Below are 22,736 nucleotides of genomic sequence, written 5' to 3'. Positions count from 1 at the left end.
ACAAATCTTTAATATAACCAAAAGTATTAAATATTTATCTTAAATATTTGATTCGTCATAGTGCAATTTCAATAATTGTATAAATATTAGTTATAAATTTCACAGCTCTGACACAAAAATACTATATGTATATTAAATTATGTTACGTATGTAAATGCTCTGAACAGCTCCGAATGCTTGTTGAAAAATGACGCCGTGTGGTTCGGTTGCTATCGGACCTCTTCGGCATTACTCGTCACCACCAGCTGAAAAGCTGGTAGGAGGAAACTCCTACCCCTACTTTGCTCATCAGTGACGTCACTTTGCGCTACAAGGTAAGACCATCTGGTGTCTGGGACTAATATCGTGAGACAAACTAATATAATAATGAAACTTTATTAATTTTAGTTGTTTTTTTACAAAATCGTTACCAACGTATTTGTGAGAATTTCCTGATTAAAACAAAGCCGAACACGATATAATTTTGATTGTATATTCACTCACCTAGTAAATGATGAAATTTTCGGCCGCAAAAAGAAAGAAAGTGAGTAAAAGAGGAGTGACTATGGATCGGAGTTATGAACTCACTTCCTCTCAAATTCTATTTTTGTATTCTTTTTATTTATCTCGAAGAACAATTTATTCTCGTTTACACTTGTTTTAAGAACAGAAATCTATGGAAACTATGTTTGAAATTTCCTTATTTTAATTGTCTTCTGGTATTAGAGACATGAAAGTATTATCGCCTAATATGTTAAGATTAGTATCAATATGTGATGAATTTTAGTAGTGATTTTACAGAAGAAATATAGTCGAAGTAATATTTTCCCAACTACAGTTCATAAAATTACTTTAAATCCATTTACAAAATCTTATATAATATTCATTATAATATAATATTTCTATAATCAATTAGTGTTATACGATTACATGCTTATGTATATGATAAAATCATATCAGTATTATATTATTATTACATTTACTACTTTATTTGTAGTTTCATATTTTACAGCCATATAAAGTACAATATATGTATATCTTATATCGTATGTATACATTCTTATATGTAAGTACCTAAATTGATCACATGTTAAGGAACAAGCCGGTTTATACACATAAAGTTGATACCATAAGCACAAGCTTGAATCATACTTTTGAAGCTCAAGAACTCTAGGTACTTTGCATATTAATGGACTAGTACTCGATCAATTCTTAAAATTTGAATGTTATGAATATACAGGGTGACCTATTTCAAGATTTGAACTTAATTATCTTCTAAACTATAGATTGCTTTTAAAAATGTTCTGAATCAAACTTACCCTGTTTTGACGGGTACATCTTATGATAGTCACAAATGCTCTCTAAGTGTAATATGCCTCTGAGATTTGAAGGTGATCTTGATTTGTTTAAATGAAACTGTATGTTTTTTTTTCTAAATAAGTTTGCAGTCCATTCCAAGGCGAATTCATTGATCTATAACACTTTGCTTTTATCAACCTTACTTATTTGGTAACAAAACTTATTATCATTACGAGTTCGCGTGATACAACTCAAAGAAGCATTCGGACTAGATAAATTTTGGGGACGTTTAACGAAGATAAGTTTTGAATGGCATTAAATAAACTTGACGACCTTGCAAAACCAAAGTATTACTAGTCAATGAATTCGTCTTGGAATAGACTATAAGCTTATCTAGAAGAAAACATACAGTTCCATTAAAAAAAGTCAAGATCACCTTCAAATCTCTAAAGTACATCCACGTAGAGAGAATATGTGACTATTATAAGATGCCCCCCTCGAAATAGAGTAAGTTTCAGTTAGAACATTTTTAGAAGCAATCTATATTTTAGGAGATAATTAAATCCAAATCTTCAAATGGGTCACCCTGTATATACGTAATTCGGTATGCCGTGTTATTACAATATCCTCTATACATTCGATTAAATATTCATATTACATTACGAACATAATGCATCGTCATCAGTAATATAATTTCTTGGCTTTCAACGGTCAATTACCATGTATTTGACATAAACAATTTTCTTTCTCGGCAGTGATTTTCAGTTCTTTATTATCAAGATAACTGATATTTATGAATGCAATTCGGAAATCTTCTGGAAATGACTGTTTTCATTGCAAAATTCAGTGTAAATGACTTTCGCTCAATGGAAACAATGAACTAAAGGCTTCATCTTCGTGTGCACTTGTTTCGAAATATTTAATCATCGAAATTTTCATATTTGGTGAATAAAATATTAGCAGTCAAGTTCTCGTCGTTTACACGTCACTTGGAACTGTTCGATCGGATAATAAATTTGCCCATTTCCGCAGCATTACAACGACAGCGAAAGGTTTGTAACGGTACAAACAATGCTCGTGCAATATTGCGCCTACTCCAAATAATCATTACGCTCAAAAGCGTCGATGTTTCTTTTTGAGTGGATGCTTTCGCTCGGTGAAGTGTTTTCTGGATATCAACGATGGCGGAATCAGTAAATCCATTTCCGAAGTGCTGGTTTTGTTGCACTCTTGCTGGTCCATCGGAAACATGTACTCCAAATCGATATCGTACCTTTGCATGAAAAATAAAATCGTATAATCCGCAGCAATTGTATTCAACAAAATTGGGATCGTGTTTGCAACGAACCTGGGCAACTTCTCGCGGAGGTAGGATATAACGTTGATTTCGAGGCTTGGCCGCCTGCTCATGATGAAGCTTGATAAATATCGAGGAGTTTTACTTTGCTCCGCGCAATGCATCAGCAATGACCACGACTTGTAATCCGAGTCCAACACATAGGTATTATACACTCCTTCATCTATAAAACAAAAATATCGCGTAGATTACTATATAATATCGGTTTATATATAAAACGGTTATATATATATATATATATATATATATCGGTTTGCTTTTCTTTGCCATTGCACGTGTGATTTAAATAATATCTATATTATAATATGTATCCGTATAATATGTATAATATAATATGAGTTCGTCCTCTTTGAATCAAATAGCAACATAATATTGCTGTTAGTTGTCCAGGGTTATATAGTTCATCGATAACACACGATCGAAAAATTTGCAATAGTTGCACGAACGTATACATCAGCTACTAAAATAGTGTTATCGTTATTTATCATTTTAGAGCATGTACTAAAATGTACAGTTTGTAGGAGGGAATAATTTCATGTCTGAAAGATTTCTTTTGGAGAACATAAAATAGCATCGCAATTAATGCCTGTTAACGTGTATTTGTGTATGTGTAATTTCCTTGCACTTTCTAAACTTGCGCACGCTATAAGTGCACACAAATCCACAGTCTAGTGATTATACAGGGTGGGCCGGAATTCGTAGTACAACCAAGCAGATTCTACATGAAAAAATAAGAAACAAATTTGGTATAACATTTTTTTATCCGAGGCTTCGTTTTCGAGAAAATTGAGAAAGTTTGTTCATCTTCGTAAAGGGATTTAGTTGTCTATTCGTCTAGTACCGCAGTTGCCACCGTTCGCGATAGTGTTCATAAATATTAATTATTGCGAATTATGAAGAAAACGGTATGTTTCCATCAGCGTCAATGTTTGTAAACATTATCTCGAACGGAGTCGATTTTCTCGAAAACAGAGGCCTGGATTAAAAAATGTTACATCAAATTTGTTTCTTATTTTTCTCGCTCTCCTCAGTTATACAGTAAATTCTTCCAAATTGTCCCTCAGCTTCTAGACAAAAATGGACAATTTTGGAAGAGGAGGTGATCGAATAATCATTCGAGCCTAGCGGCTCGTTTTTATACTTGTCGACATATAGCGACTACAAAAACGAGTCGTGAGGCTCGAATAATCGTATCTTCTCTTCCGAAATTGTCCATATTTGTTCATAAGCTGGGGGACAATTTGAGAGAATTTACTGTACTACGAATTCCAGCCCACTCTTTATACAGAATTGTATTTATTACTTGCTACCGTAATTGATATTCGTTAATATGCATATTTTATTTAATTCAATCGTGTACCTGTAATATCACTGAAGCATTGATCTTTTATATACTATGATTTTAGCATGGTAAGCAGAGTAGTAGTTGAAAGAATATTTTTGATACTTACATGGATACTCGGCATGTACCCAGTGAGCAGGTAACTCGGTCGAAGGAATCTTCCAGGTGATGTTACCGACTAGTTTTTCATTGATTGGATCGTCGGTGAAACTGTAAGTGAAATTCATGGTGACTTCGGTGTTTTCGGGCGAGATTGAAAGTTCGGCTCGCATGCATCTGTATGCGAGCGCTTCCTCCGAGCTCGCATAATACTGCACTATGTACCATGATCCGAGGAACTGCAAGAAATAGATGTTACTCGTACTGTGCGAAGCTGTTCCCTCTTAATAATCTGTTATCGTTCGCATTGGAACTTTAATGAATACATTTGTAATATATACAATGTCGACAAAATTGAAAAATTGTGACACGATTTAAATTTTGCGAAACGTTTAATAAACGAAATAATTGATAAAGTAAAGTAGGCAGCTTGACAATGCATTCGATAAAAGTCGAATAAAAGATGAATACGAACTTTCGTTCTCGGAAACAATTTGCTTAAATTGGCTCATTTAAATGGCATTGCGTGCACGTAGAAACATTTAACCGAGGCAGACGGAACGAAATAAATTAATTATTAGATATTTCGTTGTAGGAGACCTAAATAAATAGGAGTAATTGCATCGTTACTCCATACAAACCTAAATGAAGCATTTCCGATGACGACGCTGTATTCCATCATATCAGCGCAATGTGAATGTATCAATCTACCTATATTTTGCCTCGTTACTACACGTGAATGTGCAGCGATAATTGCAATCTACGAAGCAGCAAATATACAATTTTCAAACAAAGTAATTAGTACAATTTTTAATATACTTTCAATAGGGTCGTAACTGAATGATTATTCAACAGTTTGATTTTCGCGTCGTTCAATTAAAATAGATATTAATTATCATTTCACTCCAAAATAATGTTACACATATGTTTGAAGGTGCAAAATTCAAATTTGCTAAAGTCTCGTTAGTCGTTTCAGCGAAAAGTTCTCTTGTATATGAATTACGGTTTTAATTACTTCGATGATTATTTGTTTAGACCGCGCAGCTGAATATTAAATCATAATTTCGAAAAGAATTCATCGATTTTCCGTTCGAGTGGATTTGTATTTCATTTAAACGAAATTAAACGAAATGGAGGAAATTTTGGATGGCAACGATATGAGGTCCATTTTATAAAATGATTTACGTCGGAGAGGGAAATTTAGTATTTTTCTGATCGTGCAAACATAAATAGTTCCTCGACGTTCGCATGAGGCAGATCACGAAATCGTTGTTACAAACTGTCATTTTGCACAACAGGCTTAGCAAAACTGTCCTTTCTCTCTACTATGCATTCATTTATTATTCGACAAGGCATCTCCATCCGGATTACTGTCACTTTAATATGTTCCTGCGACTATTACAAGAATTTTAAGTAATTGGTCTATCTGCTATTGTTTCTTATAGTTCTTGCTTTGCACTGTACTTACTTCTTCAATATATTTAACGTAGTTAAAATATAAGCGCAATTGTGCTAAATAATAAATCCTTTGTTCTCAAACATAAAATATGAAGTATTTTTCTATTAGAATTTTATTCTTTGTATACGCGTATGAAATTATAAAAGTTAATGTTAATAGTTAATGTACATATAATTGATTTTGATTAGATTTCAATACAACAATCTGATTTTCTATTATAATTATATAAATTGAAGAAGCACATTCGATTGCAAAACAAAGAGTATATTATTCTGGCTTATGTAATTATTTACTAATATATTATGAGGCCCAATAACCTCAAGATTGAAATATACTCAAGTTATTTTTAGTTGCCTGGATAGAGCAGAATGTCGTGAACATGTGTACTTTGCAGCTTCTCAAAGTGGCGAGATTATAGAAAGTGTTTTTGTTAGTATTTCCGTTTATTAAAAGCTTATTAAAAGAGAATAATTTCTAGCACATAAGTTACATCATTTAAGTAGAAGTTAAATATAACATAAGAACAAGCAATTTCAAGTGGCATTTCTATACTTTATGTCTATTGTTCAATGAAAATAAAAATATCTAAAATTATGCATGTGATTTGTAAAGAACAAGAAATTACAATTAACATTTTTCTTTATCAATATTTACAATTATGCGTCAAATGTAATTGTAGATGTGTACGATTGTTGATTGTGAACATTTAATATCAAATACATCGGACTCTAAAGAATCTAACTTAAGCATCTATATTCATAATAATAATCTAATAGAATATTCTCACTGAATAAATATATCATATGTTGCAATATACATGTATGTATATGTAAGTAGAAAGAAAAATGGTATTAATATGACAACAGATAGTTTCGATATCATGTTACCCGCCGAAGGCATTGGCTCTTGACTTACAATAGATAAAGTGTTCTTTTAGTGAATATCAAATGTCCTGATAGTTTCGAACTCTTTGCCTAAGGACCCTTTAAGTCTCTCGCAGCACAGGAGCGACCTTCAGAATACGTATCACACACATCAATAACTTTTGGGTTATCAATGGAAACGGTTCGGTTCGTGGCCTATCTGAATGGAGCCGACATGATTACTTTCTAACGGCGAAGAATTACGATTTAACGCTGTCAATAGTGATTCTAGCTAAAATTGATTTGAATGTAGGACGGAGAACACGATTTAAAAAAAACGTTCCCTCTCTATAATTATATATCTTCTACGTTCGATATAATATAATTATTCGAAGTTCAATTTTGAAATAATATAAGTTTTATATTTTATATCATAAAATATTGAAATATATATTATATATTTGCAATCACAGTAGGCTTTAATCTTTCCAGTGCCGACTAAAATGAAAAAATATAATAGAAGGAAAATATCTACTTTTTATATTAGTTTCATGACTTTATAACTATATTCGTATTACATATATGCTATTTGGATTATATCACTTGCATAATATCCCGTACCACGTATACATTATATATTGACAGGGTTAATGAACATAATGAGAACCACGTTATATTATATTACACATTTATTTGTGTAAGTCATTGTTTTGTACTTTCTTTGTTCAAAAGAATAATATCTTAGTAACCTTTAAAACGAAATGATATCAATCGACTTCTTAGAAATAATTCAACAACATTAAGCAAGAAGCGGAAGGAGCTTATCGTAGTGAACGTGTTAAAGAACACAAAGGTGTTCGATAGAAGCAAGTAGTTTTATATGCACACAAGTTGAATCTGAAATAGCCTTCTCTCATGAACACACATAAAGGTCCAAAAATACGCTGCCTGGAGTCATCCATTGAAAGAAAGCTTGCGATATTTTGTGCAGCTCTTTGACAATCGTATGTATATAAACAATACATCTCCGAAGAAAGTACATAATGTTTCATGAGAACTATGACGTTAAAAATGTTCTCGTTCGCTTGTTAACAACAAAAATCAAGTTTAAATAGATTAATGCTCTTTTCATTATTCTCACCATAATTGTGAGCATCGTAACTTACACATCTTTGAAGGATATAATGTTTTATGAAAACCGTGACGTTATAATTTTTCTGAATCTCTTCTCAGGAACATAATTATATCAATATTAAATAGATAAGTGTACTTTTCATTATTAGTACCGCTATTTCGAGCACACTACATATATCGCAATATCAGTCAATATCAGTCAGATAAATTGAATTTGAAAATTTAAGGCGATTTGCATACAGAGAAGAATTTAAATGAAACAGTATACTATATATTTAAATACAATCTAATTCTTCCTGTGAAAATTGCAAAACTAGTGAAACAATGATAAAAGTGATATAAAGTATACACCGTGAATGTAATAATTTCGTGAGCAATTGTAAATGAATCGCAAGCGAAGATGCAAAAGGAAGCTGACAGATATCGAAGGGGAAATTGTAATTTCTGTTATCGCGGTTGCATGCGATCGTGAGTATTTAACAACGAAAACGTTCCAATCGTACTCCACGCAATTATTATTATACATTCGGTGCGCATATTGATCGGGAATCAGACGTGATCATCTATTTGTGATACGAAAATATTAACGAGCCGGCCGTAACTCTGTGCCGTATTGAGTGGATATTCAAAAACGTCGAGCGGTCGCGTGTTTTGCATAGAAATTAAATACTATCTTCCCAAATGAAAAAGTCAACTTTGCAAATATAAATTATTATCGTAGATAACGCGCCGAGAGTGGCTATTATTTATCTCAGAAGCGAACAAAATACATTACAACGATCGTGTTTTGCGTATTCGTGGCAATTTTATATTCGCTCTTTTAGTTCGCACTTTTATTTTCGTGAAACAAGTAGATTATATTTTTCAATTGGGATAAAAACAATAAATTGGAATGAAAAACGTTTCTAAAAATCGATACGGAAGGCCATGAAAGCTTATTTTAAGACACCTAAGCCATTCGAGTTCCTTTGATCTGACAGAAATTAATTCTTCTCATTCAACATTTATAAGTGATTTGCTCAACTCCGCGACTTGAGATATAAACACACGATAAACTGCTGGACCAACGAATCCAAAAAAAAACTGAAACGAGGCATTATCTAATCTCCTAATTTGCTCGTAAACTGAACAACACTCGGTTTCCTAGTATTCATTGTGGACTCTTAAACCGCCCGCGAGTAAACACAATAGCTCCTCCAAACAATTCATAACTGTATACCACACTCATAACAGTAAATGACTCCCGTGTTCTCAGGATATCAGCTAGACATTTCTTCGCGAGATCCACAACACGGTGCAGCAGCTAGCTAGGGACGATCATTTCGGTTTCCGTAGATCGGAGAGGACAGTGTGGTCGCTTCGACGATAATATAACACTGCGCGGTACGTACCTCGGATATGTCAAAATTCCTAATGGCCTTCACTTTCGGGCATTTGGTCTTGTCCTCCCGCCTGTTCCAAGTACCGGCGGTGTCTTCTATTATGCAGGCCGCTAGCAGTAGAACTATTATCAGCGAACCGAGTCTCGAACATCTCGTTCCGGGCCGCATTCTCCTGGTCGCATTCAAGCTCCTAGCCACTTGGCACACGCGGAACTTCTTGCCTGTTCGCCCGGTCGGTCCGCCTCGGTGACTAAAGGCCACGGAACCGGGCAGAATGAAGAGCGGACCCGCTCATGACTACTACTATCTGCAACGGCCGAAGAGGGGGTGGTCACTATCACGTTCCTCCCTTTGCATTCTTGGTGTTCTTTCGTTTTCAATCGGCAACTTGTTCCGCGCCTCGCATCGCCTCGCGCGTAGAATCCTCATAACTGGCGTCGCAGATCGGCTTAGGTCCAGGATCGGCCCGCGATCGTAGGCGTGCGATCGTTGTCACGGCTAAAGAAGGGCATCGACTGTGTGTTAGAGCATTTCGTGCCGCTTGCTCTCGCCGTGCTTACCACTCGTATCTTACCGGGTTTTTATAGTTACGTGCACGCTGGAACGCGAGTCTCGCTTCAAGGTAAAAGCAAATGGACCCGGCGAGCTGAGGTTTGTCTCCACGACAATGAGTGACGCGAGGTGAATACCTTCGAAGGTCGATGAATCGGGGTTGTTAGGTGATGCATGCGGTGTGCCTGACCGACTTCCACTTTTTTTTTTCACTTGCTATCCGGCCGTTCCTTGGTACTCGGTACCGAGCAACGGAATAACACGGTTTTTTTCCCGCACACAGTGGCTCCAGGAATTCTCTGTACACTTTTCCGGTTTTTGACAAATTACGTATTGGTATTTCAAAATTTTGTCGTACAACAATAAGGTCTGATTTTAAATCTTAGGGTTTCTACTTTCGCTGGGCACCGTGTTCTAACATGTTTTTGCATAATGTACGAAAATTGAATTTTGAATAGATTGTGAAACTTTCTCTTTACAACGATATTTTTATAGTCATTTCATTGAGCTTCGAATGAAAGATATTTTGCTTACTCTTTACTTATTACCGGACTAGTTCCTCGTTTCTGTTCTATAAAACGATTGCAAAATATCCTAAACTATGTTTCGAGCGGTCGTCGTAAAATGGAAGTTTCAATCTTCGAATCTGTAGTAGATTCATTGGTGAAATAAATATTCTAATATTTCTGGAGGCATTTCAGTTTCCTGTCTGATATATCGTGTAAATGCACGCTACGAAAAAATGAACAATGAATTATTGTGGTAGAAGCCACAGCTATTAAAAAAGCATCTCCATAAAAAATTGAAGATGCTTTTAGAAAAGAAACAGTGGATCTCTAAGATGAAAAATATAGTAATGGCGATTTGAAGGGAGAAATTATTAGAAATAGCAAAGTGAAAAACAAACGAGACTTGGTTGTGCGTACAAAATTGAAAAGAAATTATAAAAATGAAATAAATATATTCCTTAACAATAATATTATTAACAAATCATAATATATAATTTTATATAATAATAACATATAATCTTATTTATTATTAATAAATCTTATACCGCACAGAATTTCGCGTTCACTAGATTTCTACTTCACTCTGAAATGAATTACTAACAGTAATAGGGACAATATACGAAAGCAATAATAATTTTATACGAATTCATATTTATTTGAACGGAGATTGACAAAGTCACGTGATTCAATCAATAATATATATTGTTGAATAATGTACGATTACGATGGTAATGCTGTCCTGTCTGCCGTAGACTTATAACGTGTAGTAGATATTAATGAATGTACAATGAAATTATGCGCGTACATTGAACGCGTGGACATTAATCATGCTCTTCATTACTGAATGCATCTCAACGACTGTTTAAATTGAGACGTATTTAATTAGTATGCGTCTTCAGAATCAAGCAAGACATGTCTTTTACTCCTTCACCATATTGCTATTCAAGGAACGTTATCGATATACAATTCAGTAACAGTTCCCTGAATAACTTTAACATACCACCTCACCCTACGAAAAACGTGTCTAAAATGAGCAATTCTCGTGATTCACACCATGTCCGAGGGTAACTTTCCAAATAGTAAATATCTAGCAATATTTGCTCAAACATGTTTCGTGGAATAATATTATTGTAAATCTTTTCTTGTGAGGAATACTTTCCCTGGACCCGTGATTAGTAATCTCTAATGACTCAAAGAGAAAACAAAGGCTATTGTTCACTTTCGGATAATTCTATGCTTGTGAGAACTCTTAGTACGGTGAGCAATTTTTCTGAAAGGTGGGATGACTTACTTAGTCTTGCCTACTGCAGAACACAATTCTATGGCGTTACGAGGTCAACTTTATATGGCGATCTTCTTTGCAACGCAGCAAACTGGAAGCACAGTTCCATTTTCAGTATGTAACATTTCAATTATTGTATTAATATTAAAATTAGTTTCTAAAATCAATTCGGAATATTAGTATTTATAACATTATGTAAATAAAATTATTCCATTGTAAAGCTTGTATCTTCTATGTAAAGTGTAAAATAATGTGACCGTTTGGAATATTCTGAAAGACACACGCATCATTAATCTGACGCAGCAGACGCGGTATCACAGATTCATTATCGGACATCCTGTTCCTTTTCGGAATCGTAGAATGAACCAATTAACGCTATAACCGGTTCAAAAATAAAGGCATTAGGATCAAGGGAAAGGAAAGAAAATTTTTGTTTATAATTACTCTGCCTTCGTATAAAATTCATTTAATTTGAGTACAAAATATGTGTATATTTATATTTTAATTAGGGCTAAGTAAATGCACTGTACGAATATCGTCTACTTCGTCGATACCATAATCAACGTTTTCGGAATTATAAACAATATGTCATTTCCATGGCGGTTTATTCTTCTGCTGATCCCCCTTTATACACACTTTTTGTGAAATTGGAATAAATTCAGTAGTATCTTGACTAGCCTGATAAACAAAATTGAAATATTAAAGAAATAGAAAATTACGAACTTAATAGTAAAATTTAATAATAATAAAATATAATCACATCGGGTGTAGGTTGCCAAATAACACTGTCTTCGTCTTTTATACTCAATTCTTTCTTTATGTAATGTTTCCGAGGCACTTCTCTACAAACTAAAGGAGGACTCGGAATAGTTTCTCGAATTTTTAACAATTCTTCTCGCGATTTTTGCATATCAACGATCTAGGGATATTTGATTAAATAATTACTGTTTTAATGACAATAAGATAAAGTACTAAGATAAAGTACGATCTACCATTTTTACATATTTCCGAAGATCATCCTTCGATTCTTTACTACTCAATGGCGTGTCTTCTATTGGAGTTATTGTACTTAAACTTTCATTTTGATCGTGAAAATTTTGTACGTCTGCTGTTTGGAATCTTAATCTAATTGGTTCTTGGGATACCTTCATAAAACAATTTGGCATTGATTCGGATTTCCTTGGACCCTTGAACAATTTCTCAGCGTGAATTTTTTGAAGTGGCGACAAATCCTCCATATTTCCTCCTGTAGATAGAGGTTACCTTGTTATTTTAATTTTTAACGTAATATTATGTACACTTCGATTATTATACCTGATATAATCTTTAACGCTTGTTGCCATTGCTTCTGCATCACAGAATGTAACTGTTCAGCAAGCTGAGATTTGGTAGCGCGTTGAGAATTAAGTTGCGTTTCCAATATGGCTGATTTCTGTAATGTCTGTGCCAACTGAAGTTCGCATAATCGTATCTCTTCTTTATGTTTTTCTTCGAGTAAATTTATTTCCAATTGATGTCTAAATTACAAGCATGCATGTATGACAATAACATAATATAACAATGTTTTTTTTAATAATATAAGCATACAGTTTCGAAACAAATGAACATACTTGTCTATAACATCTTTAATTTTTCTAGCCGCGCATTCAGCAATAACTTGTTGTCTGGTTTTCAATTCTTCGAGAAATTCTGACTCTGCCACATCAAGCTGTGTCTGAAATTCTTGTAATTTGACTTTTACAACTTCGTCGACTTGTTTCTGATAAAGTTCTTGCATCTCCAATCTAATTTTTTCTTTTTTTTCAGCAAGAGATTTAGTTTCGTCCTTAGCTTCTCTCTGTGAAGGTGAACGAATAAGTATTTCATCATGCAAGGAAACGTCGATGAATGCATTACCTCTGCTTTTCTTGCCTCTTCAATCGATGAAAGTAGTGCAGCATTCTTTTGTTCCAAAATTGCATTTCTATTTATTTCTTCTTTCAATTTCAGTTGTAAACTTTCTTTCTCTTGTCTCAGAATAGTGAGTTCAGCCTCACAGGTATCCAATGCTTTATGAATAACATTCATTTCATTCCTAACTTCTACACCTTTTAATCGTTCTTTAGTTAAATCTTGTTGGAAAGCTTTTATCGTTTCTTCATTTTGTTTGTTCTTTTCTAATAATTTATCGTAGTCTAGTTTTAATTGTTCATACCTATTTTCAGCTGCTTGAACAAACGATTTATAATTTTCTAATTCATCAGCATGAATTTTCAATAGCTCTATTTTTTCCTTTATTACATTGTCACTTTTTTCTTTATAACCAGCTGCAAGATCTAGAGCCTTAGATAGTTCTCCTTCATATCGTTTAATTTGCGACTGGAATTCTGAAATTTCTGACTTATGCTTCTCTGTAACATTTTTTAGATTTGTTTGCAAAGTACCACACTCATTTTCCATAACGTGGAGTCGTTGTTTCATTTTAGACCATGCATTATGAAATTGCGATATCAGTTCATTTTTTTCATTATCTACTCTAAGTGCTACCGCCACCTTTTCTTGTTGCTCCAATAATCGTTTTTGAAGTTCTTGAATTAAATGTTCACAATGCTGTAAAATATTTTCTTTATTAACAACTATATGATATAATTCGTAAAAAGTTTGATGTGAGTTAACGCATACCTCTCGACGAAATTTCTCTTCTTCTAATTTAATTCTACGCATTTCTTCTTGGGATCTGGTACCAGTATTATCCCAAAAATCTGACAATGATAAAAACCTTTGTGATTTCCTAAAATAAAAGTAATGTGGTTCATAATTGTTAAATCTAAATAATAAACATAAATAGTACAATCATAATAAAAGTACCTGGAAAGTGGAAAAATATCTGTATTGGTAGAAACATTAACAGTATTTGTACTATGCACAGTAAATGGTGCATTGTGCACCTCTTTCGTGTTTTGAATATTACCATTTTGTTGAGTGCTTTTTTTGTAGATCTCAGAAAGACATGGTGCATATGAATCTGTAGTTCTTGTAGATGTTGCAGTATTATATTGTGATAATTCAGTAGGCAACAAAGAATCTGAACATTTTTGCATAGGTTGGGTTTGTATAGCAGGTGCATTACTCATTCCTGCACTATTTGTATCACTTATACTAATGGAGTTTTGTCCTAAAATTGATTCTTTTCTTTTCGCATCATTTGCTTTGGAAGCTGATTGATCAGTATTGTTCATGTTCTTTAGTGGGCTTACATTTTCTATTTGTTCACCCTTCAATATAGGTCTTTTAACATTCTGTTCCCACGTTTTAAACTCTGAGATCACTTTGTTAGTTCGATCAATGTAAGAGGAGTCATCAAATGGAAGGGATATATCAGGAAACATATCAGAACTCTTTTTTTGCATTATAACTGGTCGACTACTCTGATATGAATCTTGCAAGTCAAATTCTAGTTTGCGACTAGTAGACTGTTTATGGATGTTATTATGAACCTTGCTCCTGAATATTTCGTTACTTTGATCAGTTGCTAATGAATCAATCTCTTCCTTGGAAGACTGATGTATAGAGGCTCTATTTATACGCTTTGATAATTCTAGCTCAGTTGCCTCCATTTCCTGGAGTAGCTCGTCCACTTCGAATAGCTCCATTTCTTGTATAATAGTTCTAGAGTACAAATTCGGTTGTTCTGTGGCACCAATCAAAGTCGAAGTAGATGGCATTGAGTTCAGTTGGTTAATAGAAGATTTATTATAGATATTATTTGTAGTTTTATAGCAATCAAATGGATAGGAGCAAGGTTCCCCTTTAGAAGAAATACCAGTAGCATGCGGGAAACCCACACTGCGAGAAGCAGAAGGTACCACCACAGAGGATTCAGAATGGGACATTAAACAATCATGCTCAGTTTTATCATGATCATTAATATTAGTTGTATTAGTACCATTAACCTTAGGAAATTTATTCTGAGATTTTAAGTCGTCACGATGAAAATTAATATGGTTCGGTAATGAATAACTGTTAGGAGTTGATGGAACAGACAAGGATCGCCTAGGTTTCACGGGTGTATTTTGTAAGCTAGAACTTTGACTTACACAGAATTTAGTTCTAGGTAATGTCCGTCTAAGCTTATTAGCTGTATTATTTTGGAGTTGCGAATCCAATGAAATGTTTAGTAAAGTAGCATCTAAGCTATTATCTTTGGATTCGATAGCAGTAATTCTGTTTTCTAATGACTGCATGTGTCCGACAAGTTCCGATATTACTCCAGTTCTTGTATAATTGCAATCTGTTTTCCCACGGTCAAAACTATCGTCAGACTCTGAAGACGATGTTATAAGGAATAGGTCAGGTGGAATTAGGAGTAGAACATCTGTATCATCAGAATCACTCATCATCCATTAGAGTTTCCTCTCACCAACGCAAACCAAATCCCACTATTACAAATTCTACAGTAATGTACAATTATTTACAAAGTATTTACACATCCCTCCAAATTTTCCAGACGAGCAAGCAATGTAAACAGCAGTTCCATGTTCACCACTTTCATTGTATAATATTGAGAAAAAGATGTAAACCTTAATAGCAAAAATGACGTATAAGTGTTCCTTTGTTGCAATGATGTGATTCCGTTCCTTTTTAACACATCACGTTGAGGTATATACAAATTAAAAAATATATAAACAAACTAACCAAACACTGTTACTTTAAAGGGCACCATCCCGGCAATACTAACACGAATTAGAAGTATTCAATCCCGGTGTTAGGTGGCACCAGTGTGGCGATAAAAGCAGTGAGAAAGTGGGAACACCATGCTGCACAGGATTCCATAACATCCGTAGAACTGATTTCATTTACAGTATTGCGAAGTCTGAAAAATTCAAGCTTGTTGAAAATCAGCGACTGGCTTCAATGAGCAATGCTCTAAGTGGTCTTTGAATTCAACGGTAGTACAAAAAAGCAGTGGATACTTTTTCACAAATGAAAAAGCAGATATCATTCCCGTTATTAAAATATAATCGCTCCAGCAACTTGATTGTCAATAGAGAAATGATTTTCCATTGTTTATAATAATTTTTTTATCACTTGAAACGTTTTCTGCCCATTCTGACAATTTTTAATGCGATAAAGTTACAAAAACGTTTACAAACAAATTTTTCAATACAGGATAAATGAAATCTGGAATTGCTAATAATGTGTTCCCTTTAAAAAAAAATATTCAAAGTATAGATTGGAATGAAATGCATTCGTTGTTGTGTCGCACTTTAAAATTATTACTTTATTGCTGTTATGAACAGAGACTACGGATTTTTCTGAAAAATAAAAAATATTTACACTAATTACAAAATATAAGGACTATACAGATATTTAATTCGTTTCTTAAAAATTTAAATAAGTTGAAAATAGTATAATAAATACATAAAATCTACAGTCTAGTTATGAATTCAGTTTATCAATAAGGATATAATTTATCAACTAAATACAAAGCAATCAATTCCGTCAAGTCAAGCTTCTAATATAGAACACCTCGTTAGAGAAAAATAGTTGTTACTATTTTTATCGTTTTATTATACTTTTGTAATGCAAGTGTCCTTTTTCTCTTCATTGTTATAATATTTACTACATTCATATGCTTAAAGCATACAATGAAATATTTTAGAACCATGTGCTTTCTCGTATCGTGAGGTGTATAAGATGAGTATGCAGAATAAAATCTAGGTGTTCAAGAGGGAACTAAAGGGTTGTGAAAAAAAGCAGAAGCAACGCAACAACTTTTACGGCGTATGAATATCACATTAGCCTATATCTTGTCTCTATAATAATAACGTAAATCATGACTACGTAGAATAAACATATACTTGAAAGCAGCAGCGTTTCCGTCTTGAGAACCTAGGTTGTCAGATTTTTTATTTTTCGGGAAAATAAACGTTGACTTGGATCAACATAATTTTTTGCAATTCTTCAATCATATGTGCAGACATTTTTTTGCTACTCAATAACCATTTAAATTGCTAGATGGAATATGGGTTGTTATAATAATTGAAGTATAATGTAATTTTGTAACTTTATGAGAAATTACATCATAGAATTAAAATATAAGAAGTAACATAAAAATAGTTAGAACATTTATATTTTATATGTTACTTCTTATATTTTAATTCTATTTCTCATAAAGTTAAAAAAATTACATTATACTTCAATTATTATAACAACCCATATTCCATCTAGCAATAGAATAGAAAATCTATATTTTGAAATATTATATGGATATTATTATATGGATATTATCTGAATAATAAATACTATCTAGGCATAAATTGTTCAACGGATAAATTTCAGTATGTTTAACTTTTTGAATAAATTGATTTCGTTATTATTACACATGAGTGTAAAACCACTTTCTCATAGACCGCGAGGGTTACAAGCACCCTTGAGCGAGTCAAGCAGTAATGCTGCGATATTACCTTTCGTAATTGGAGTAAGTACTTAGCAAGTAGGTTTTAATCGCCATTTTGCTGATCAAAGATTATATTCACACCTTATAGACACTATTATTGATAAAGCAAATGAAAATGTTCATAACTTTCGCTAAAATAAGAAAGAAACGAAAGTTCGCTTCGAAGTTTAATATTTAGAAGATTGCTACAAAGAACAAGACATTCTTTTCGACATTTAAATTGTGTGTTATAAAGTAATATTGTTTACTGTAATTTAGCAGTAAAGTATTTTATGCTTCGTTGATAAGAATACAAAAGTTGTAGAACTTTATTTTCAGAACTTTGTTTCATCAACTGCAGAAGCATTTCTACAAACTTTGTGTTTTACTATATTTAGCAAATAAGAACTCGCAGACTAGTTATATTATATTATTTTCCAGCTACGATATTACTTTTCTCAGCCCTTAACGAATCGAATCGAACGCAAAAATCTGCCGTGGTTTTTATCCTTGTGTGACGAAGAACAGCATGCGGGTCGGTCGATTGTTCCTGATCAACTGTGCTAAACTTTTACTTCTCTGGAACGTTTCGAAGTTTCTGAAGTTATCGGTTGTTCCGTCTATGAATCATTGAGTCCCGCCCCGATGGCGGAGCGGACGTAATACAATTGAGTTTCCTTCGAAATTTCGTTAAACTGCGTGCGGAAACTTCGAAACAATGATAATATTAAAATTCAGATAATAATATGGACATTATAAAATGTGCGCAAGGAAATTCGAAAACTTCTCGGTAACTTGTATAATATGTTGAAAATTTCATTTCATTTCGATCAAATTGAAATCGATTAACGCATAATCAAGTTGCAACCACTTACACGGCAAAAGAGCCACATAAAAATTACCTGGTTTTTGGTTGAAATTCGTGAGAAACTGCTGCTTGTCATTAACAGGTCATAACAACGTCAACCGATTTCAACGAAATTTTCAGAATAGAAGCTATTTTATCAAATACTTTTTTTTCAATTTTCATTATAGGCTCAGATAAAAAAGTGAGAAAACGAGTGTTTCCTATTTCGTTTTTATTCGAAGTAGTAGCAATATGAAAAAAATGTATTTTGATCATTGATCAGTAAACTAGTCCCCTTAACATTGAAAACAATCCAAGTCCAGTTTTAAAGAAGTAATACCGTTTCAAAAAACGTGTATGTTTTCTTACGGCATAGTACCAACAATTTTAAAATAAAAAACGTTAGCGTTAACCGTGCACCACTGTAAAATCGCTTCGTTAGTCATTCGCGAGCAAACTGTTCTCGAAGATTTATCCCGGACCGCAATTCGTTGCACGCTGCGTTGAGCAGCATCTAGGAGCTGCGTCCCCAATTTGAAAATCGTCTAACGATCGTTCAATAAATAATTTCCCCTGAATGCTCTCGTTTTAATCATTCGAAGTCGAGCTCGATACGCATCGCGTCGCGCCGCGGCGCTGGCTCTAGGATTTCCCCGGGGAATATTCAGTATTTCCGCGCGGAATAACCTGTACAAACAAATAAAAAACGATAAGTGATGAAACGAGGGCTCCGGGGGCATCGGCAGACGCGACGAAATTTGACGAGGATCACGCGGTTGGAGCACTATTGCTGCGCGACGCGACGCGACGCGACGCGACGCTGTGCAACAGTCAGCAGAGACCTCCGGTATTGCGAACAGGGCGAACCAGTTCGAAAGTATAATCAATAAGTTCGTTGGCCGATCTTCTTTCGGGGGACGACTACCACTCTGCTTCCTGCTAGACGAGCAGTCTACCAGAAGTGACCTCGGTGCCAGGAATCTTCCGAACGGTCGATCAATAACCCGAACCCGAGGATAGAGAACATTGACAACGCCGTGGAAACCAGCTGATAACTAATAACTCGAGCTTAACGGGGTCGACGATGGCAAATCAGGCCTGACGAGGGCGAAAGAGGGGGGACGAGGTAGCCAGGCCGGACAACGTCGAAGAAAGCAAATTTAACTCTTGGCGGTGGCCGACGTTGCAGCCCGCCGCCCGATTCTACTCGTACGATTAACTTTCGGTCACTGGAACTGAATGCGTGTTGTGCTCATTTGTATTGTTCCTGATCGACCGTCTGCCGTCATAAAGAACGCCGGATCATTGTTTCCTCTTTTTAATTCTGCATATACCTCCGGTCAGATGATTTACTCTTGTCGGCAATCGGAGCGTGTCTATGGAAAAATATTTCTTCTTAAGGGGCAATTCTAGTTCGGTACGTCTTTTTTTTTTTGTTTCCTTTGGTATTATATAGGGTGGGCCGGAATTCGTAGTACAACCGAGAAGGGGATGATTCTATTTGTGAAAAAAATCAGAAAATTTGGTACAACATTTTGTCATCCCGGGCCCCGTTTTAGAGAAAATCGACTTTAAAGTTTGTTCATCTTTGTGAGGGATTTAGTTGCCGTCTATTCTCCTACATACACACGCACCGCAGGTGTCTCCGTCCAAGATAGTGTCTACAAACATGAACAATGATGGGAACATTCCGTTTACTACTGTGCGTTGCTCAGAAAAACTGAGAAAAGTGTAGGACCGATTCCCATCAAACCACCCATGTTAACGCAGAATAAGTATAAAAAATAAACAAATATAATTAGAAATTGCTTCGGTTCCTCAATTTACAAATTTCAATAAGGAATGTCGAAACAATTTAACGCGGTAAAAGCATCTCGCTCTATACAGGGTGGACCGGAATTCGTAGTACAATTTTAACAAATTTAAAGATTGTTCATCTTTCTAAAGGATTTAGTTGTTGTCTACTCTTCTACCGCAGTTGCCTCCATCCTAGATGGTGCTTACAAACATTAATTGTTGCGAACTATGTAGTGTCCGTTGCTCAGAACAAGTCCGCTGAGAAAAAAGTGTAGGACCGATTGCCATCAATCTATTCAAGTTTTGTCGCAGGGGTTACTGCGACGGTTTATATAAAATAATCCGAGAGAGTTTTTTGGTTTTATGTAACGAGAACTTTAATACAACTTGTAACAAAAAGGCGATGGGGTATAGTGTGTTTGAAAATACGTAAAAGGAAAAGGTAAGCGAGTGATGGACGAGGCAGAGATACGAACACGTCGAGAGTCGAAGGAGAACTAACTAACTAACTAACTAACGCCTCCCGGTCGAGAGGTCCTCGTATTTATTGGGGAGAGCGTATTAAAATCGGTAAGGGAAGGTCCTTGGGAAGGGCGAAGGCCTTTCCCGAAGATTTTCCGACCGGGGTGATCCGGAACCTAAGGTCCGAAGCTGTGTCTCGTCGTTTTTACTGTTTTATGGCGGTGTGTACGCCTCGCGTCGGGAGAAACCGAAAAAGGCATCTGCACACCCCGCTTTTGGAGGACGTGGCTTTTATTATGTCTGGTCCGCCACAAAATAAATAAATAAACGCATTTCCTTAACACGTTCCGTGCCACGTGTACCATCGATGGTACACGCTTGCATGTTTACTTAGTGAACTGAACAAATTGTTTACAAGAAATTTAGAACCGAAGAATCAATTTCCACCGCAAGAATGGGCGTTGATAAGTTTTTGTTACGTTGTTATGTGTACGAGAATTAATAATTGCACGTAATACATCAAGTTTTAGTAAAATATCAAAGTGTGAAGATTCGAGTAAAAAAAGCTCGGCACGGAACGTGTTAATGATAGAAATGATCCCTTCCTATCAGCCCCGAGTAATAATACGTAACACGGATTTTCCACGAAACGAGGGCCTCGAGTTCGGCCGATTAAAAACATGCAACGGCTCCTGACTCCCGCCAGCGTCTCGCATCCATCTAGTCTCTTACAATTATCAGACTTTTGATTATTATTAGCTGAGTTACGCGCTAAGCAAGGGACGTGATTGGGTGGAGCGGATTACCGATCCCCCTTGCTCCTCGCGTCGATTAGCTTATATGACTTCTCGTTTACCAATAGAAGTGGGTTTCGGGAGGTCATAGAAAAGTGGGGATGTGAGCGAGCGTAATACCCTCCTTATCCCTTTGCCGAAACGATGGACTTCTTCTGAGCAACGGACAGTAATTGCACATAGTACGCAACAGTTAATGTTTTTAAACATTATCTCGGATGGAGGCAACTGCGGTAGAAGAATAGACAATTAAATTCTTCACGAACAAACTTTAAAGTCGATTTTTTCGAAAACGCAGCCGCGAATAAAAGATGTTATACCAAATTTTGTTCTCATTTTTCACGTAGAATCATCCTCTTCTCGGTTGTACTACGAATTCCGGTCCACCCTGTATATTGTATGTTTGATGTTATATATATATTTGTTACCCTTTCAACAATTTTTCTCAAATTTTTACAATGAGTAATAGTCAAAATTGGTGATAATACAGTGCCTCGCGAGCAAGCGTGTACCAAAACGATACCATGATATGCCTGAAACGAAAAACAAGAGAAATTCTTAATCAGGATGTGTTTTCAATTTTATCAGGCTAAAAAAAAATAGAAGACATAATGTTTTTGAGTTCATTGTACTTCGTACTGTAGATACAGATGCACAGAATGAAATTGGTCAGGTAGAACATGATTATTATGGCAACCAATTCAAAAAACATAGTTCCGAGAAAAACGCGTTTAAAGCTTTTTGTATCATTTAGATCAAAATCATACTTGTCATACTCTTCTTCTATCGATCTGCATAGATCAAGGTGTCTTTTCAAAATGACCGTTCGAATAGCTACGTACAAATTTATCAATTTCTCGAATTCAACAATATCCTTTGGTAGAAACATTTTCGAAAGCATATACTTTTAGGAAATAAAATGAACAAAATCGCGTTTTTTTCTAGACTCGATTATCCCTTAAGAGCGAGTGGGACGATTCGATAACATACGTGCGTTGCGCCGCTTCGAAAAATATAATGGAAGATTAAATTTCAGGTGAATGCAAGATTTTTCTGCCAGCTCGGCGCTATTTGTTCCGTGCGTTTGCTCCAGTTAATTATGCCGGAATATCTGGACGAGTGTGTCGAAAATTGTGGTCAAAATAAAATCGCGATCGATAT

At 34.9% G+C, this 22,736-nt stretch overlaps 2 protein-coding genes across 2 annotated transcripts; both read right to left on the bottom strand.

Moving 5' to 3' along the window:
* Positions 1-578: 578 nt before the first annotated feature.
* On the bottom strand, positions 579-9,197 carry Karl (lipocalin/cytosolic fatty acid-binding protein Karl). Its single transcript, XM_033478445.2, has 4 exons — positions 8,924-9,197; positions 4,087-4,315; positions 2,627-2,798; positions 579-2,551 (listed from the first exon to the last, which is right to left on the bottom strand). Exons 1-4 carry the CDS (start codon positions 9,080-9,082, stop codon positions 2,392-2,394), a joined length of 720 nt encoding a protein of 239 aa, XP_033334336.1. The 5' UTR covers positions 9,083-9,197; the 3' UTR covers positions 579-2,391.
* Positions 9,198-11,707: 2,510 nt separating this feature from the next.
* On the bottom strand, positions 11,708-15,985 carry Cnb (centriole duplication and spindle assembly protein centrobin). The gene is made up of 8 exons (XM_033478419.2): positions 14,105-15,985; positions 13,919-14,027; positions 13,154-13,846; positions 12,868-13,094; positions 12,572-12,774; positions 12,250-12,503; positions 12,018-12,176; positions 11,708-11,935 (listed from the first exon to the last, which is right to left on the bottom strand). Exons 1-8 carry the CDS (start codon positions 15,634-15,636, stop codon positions 11,846-11,848), a joined length of 3,267 nt encoding a protein of 1,088 aa, XP_033334310.2. The 5' UTR covers positions 15,637-15,985; the 3' UTR covers positions 11,708-11,845.
* Between the last annotated feature and the right edge of the window lie 6,751 nt (positions 15,986-22,736).

This window comes from Megalopta genalis, chromosome 8 (genome assembly GCF_051020955.1).
Source record: "Megalopta genalis isolate 19385.01 chromosome 8, iyMegGena1_principal, whole genome shotgun sequence".
In the NCBI taxonomy this organism is placed as follows: Eukaryota; Metazoa; Arthropoda; class Insecta; order Hymenoptera; family Halictidae; genus Megalopta; species Megalopta genalis.
This window is presented reverse-complemented; position numbering and strand designations above follow the sequence as displayed.

Bases quoted from the DNA above. Each gene is read 5' to 3' on its own strand.
- Karl (XM_033478445.2), bottom strand. From the start codon at position 9,082: ATGCGGCCCGGAACGAGATGTTCGAGACTCGGTTCGCTGATAATAGTT. The intron at 4,316-8,923 runs GTACGTACCGCG...TATTTCTTGCAG, and splicing joins GGAATTTTGACATATCCGAG to TTCCTCGGATCATGGTACAT. The intron at 2,552-2,626 runs GTTCGTTGCAAA...TTTCATGCAAAG, and splicing joins CTCCGCGAGAAGTTGCCCAG to GTACGATATCGATTTGGAGT.
- Cnb (XM_033478419.2), bottom strand. From the start codon at position 15,636: ATGATGAGTGATTCTGATGATACAGATGTTCTACTCCTAATTCCACCT. The intron at 13,095-13,153 runs GTAATGCATTCA...TCACCTTCACAG, and splicing joins AAGAGGCAAGAAAAGCAGAG to AGAGAAGCTAAGGACGAAAC. The intron at 12,177-12,249 runs GTAGATCGTACT...AAATATCCCTAG, and splicing joins TTCGGAAATATGTAAAAATG to ATCGTTGATATGCAAAAATC.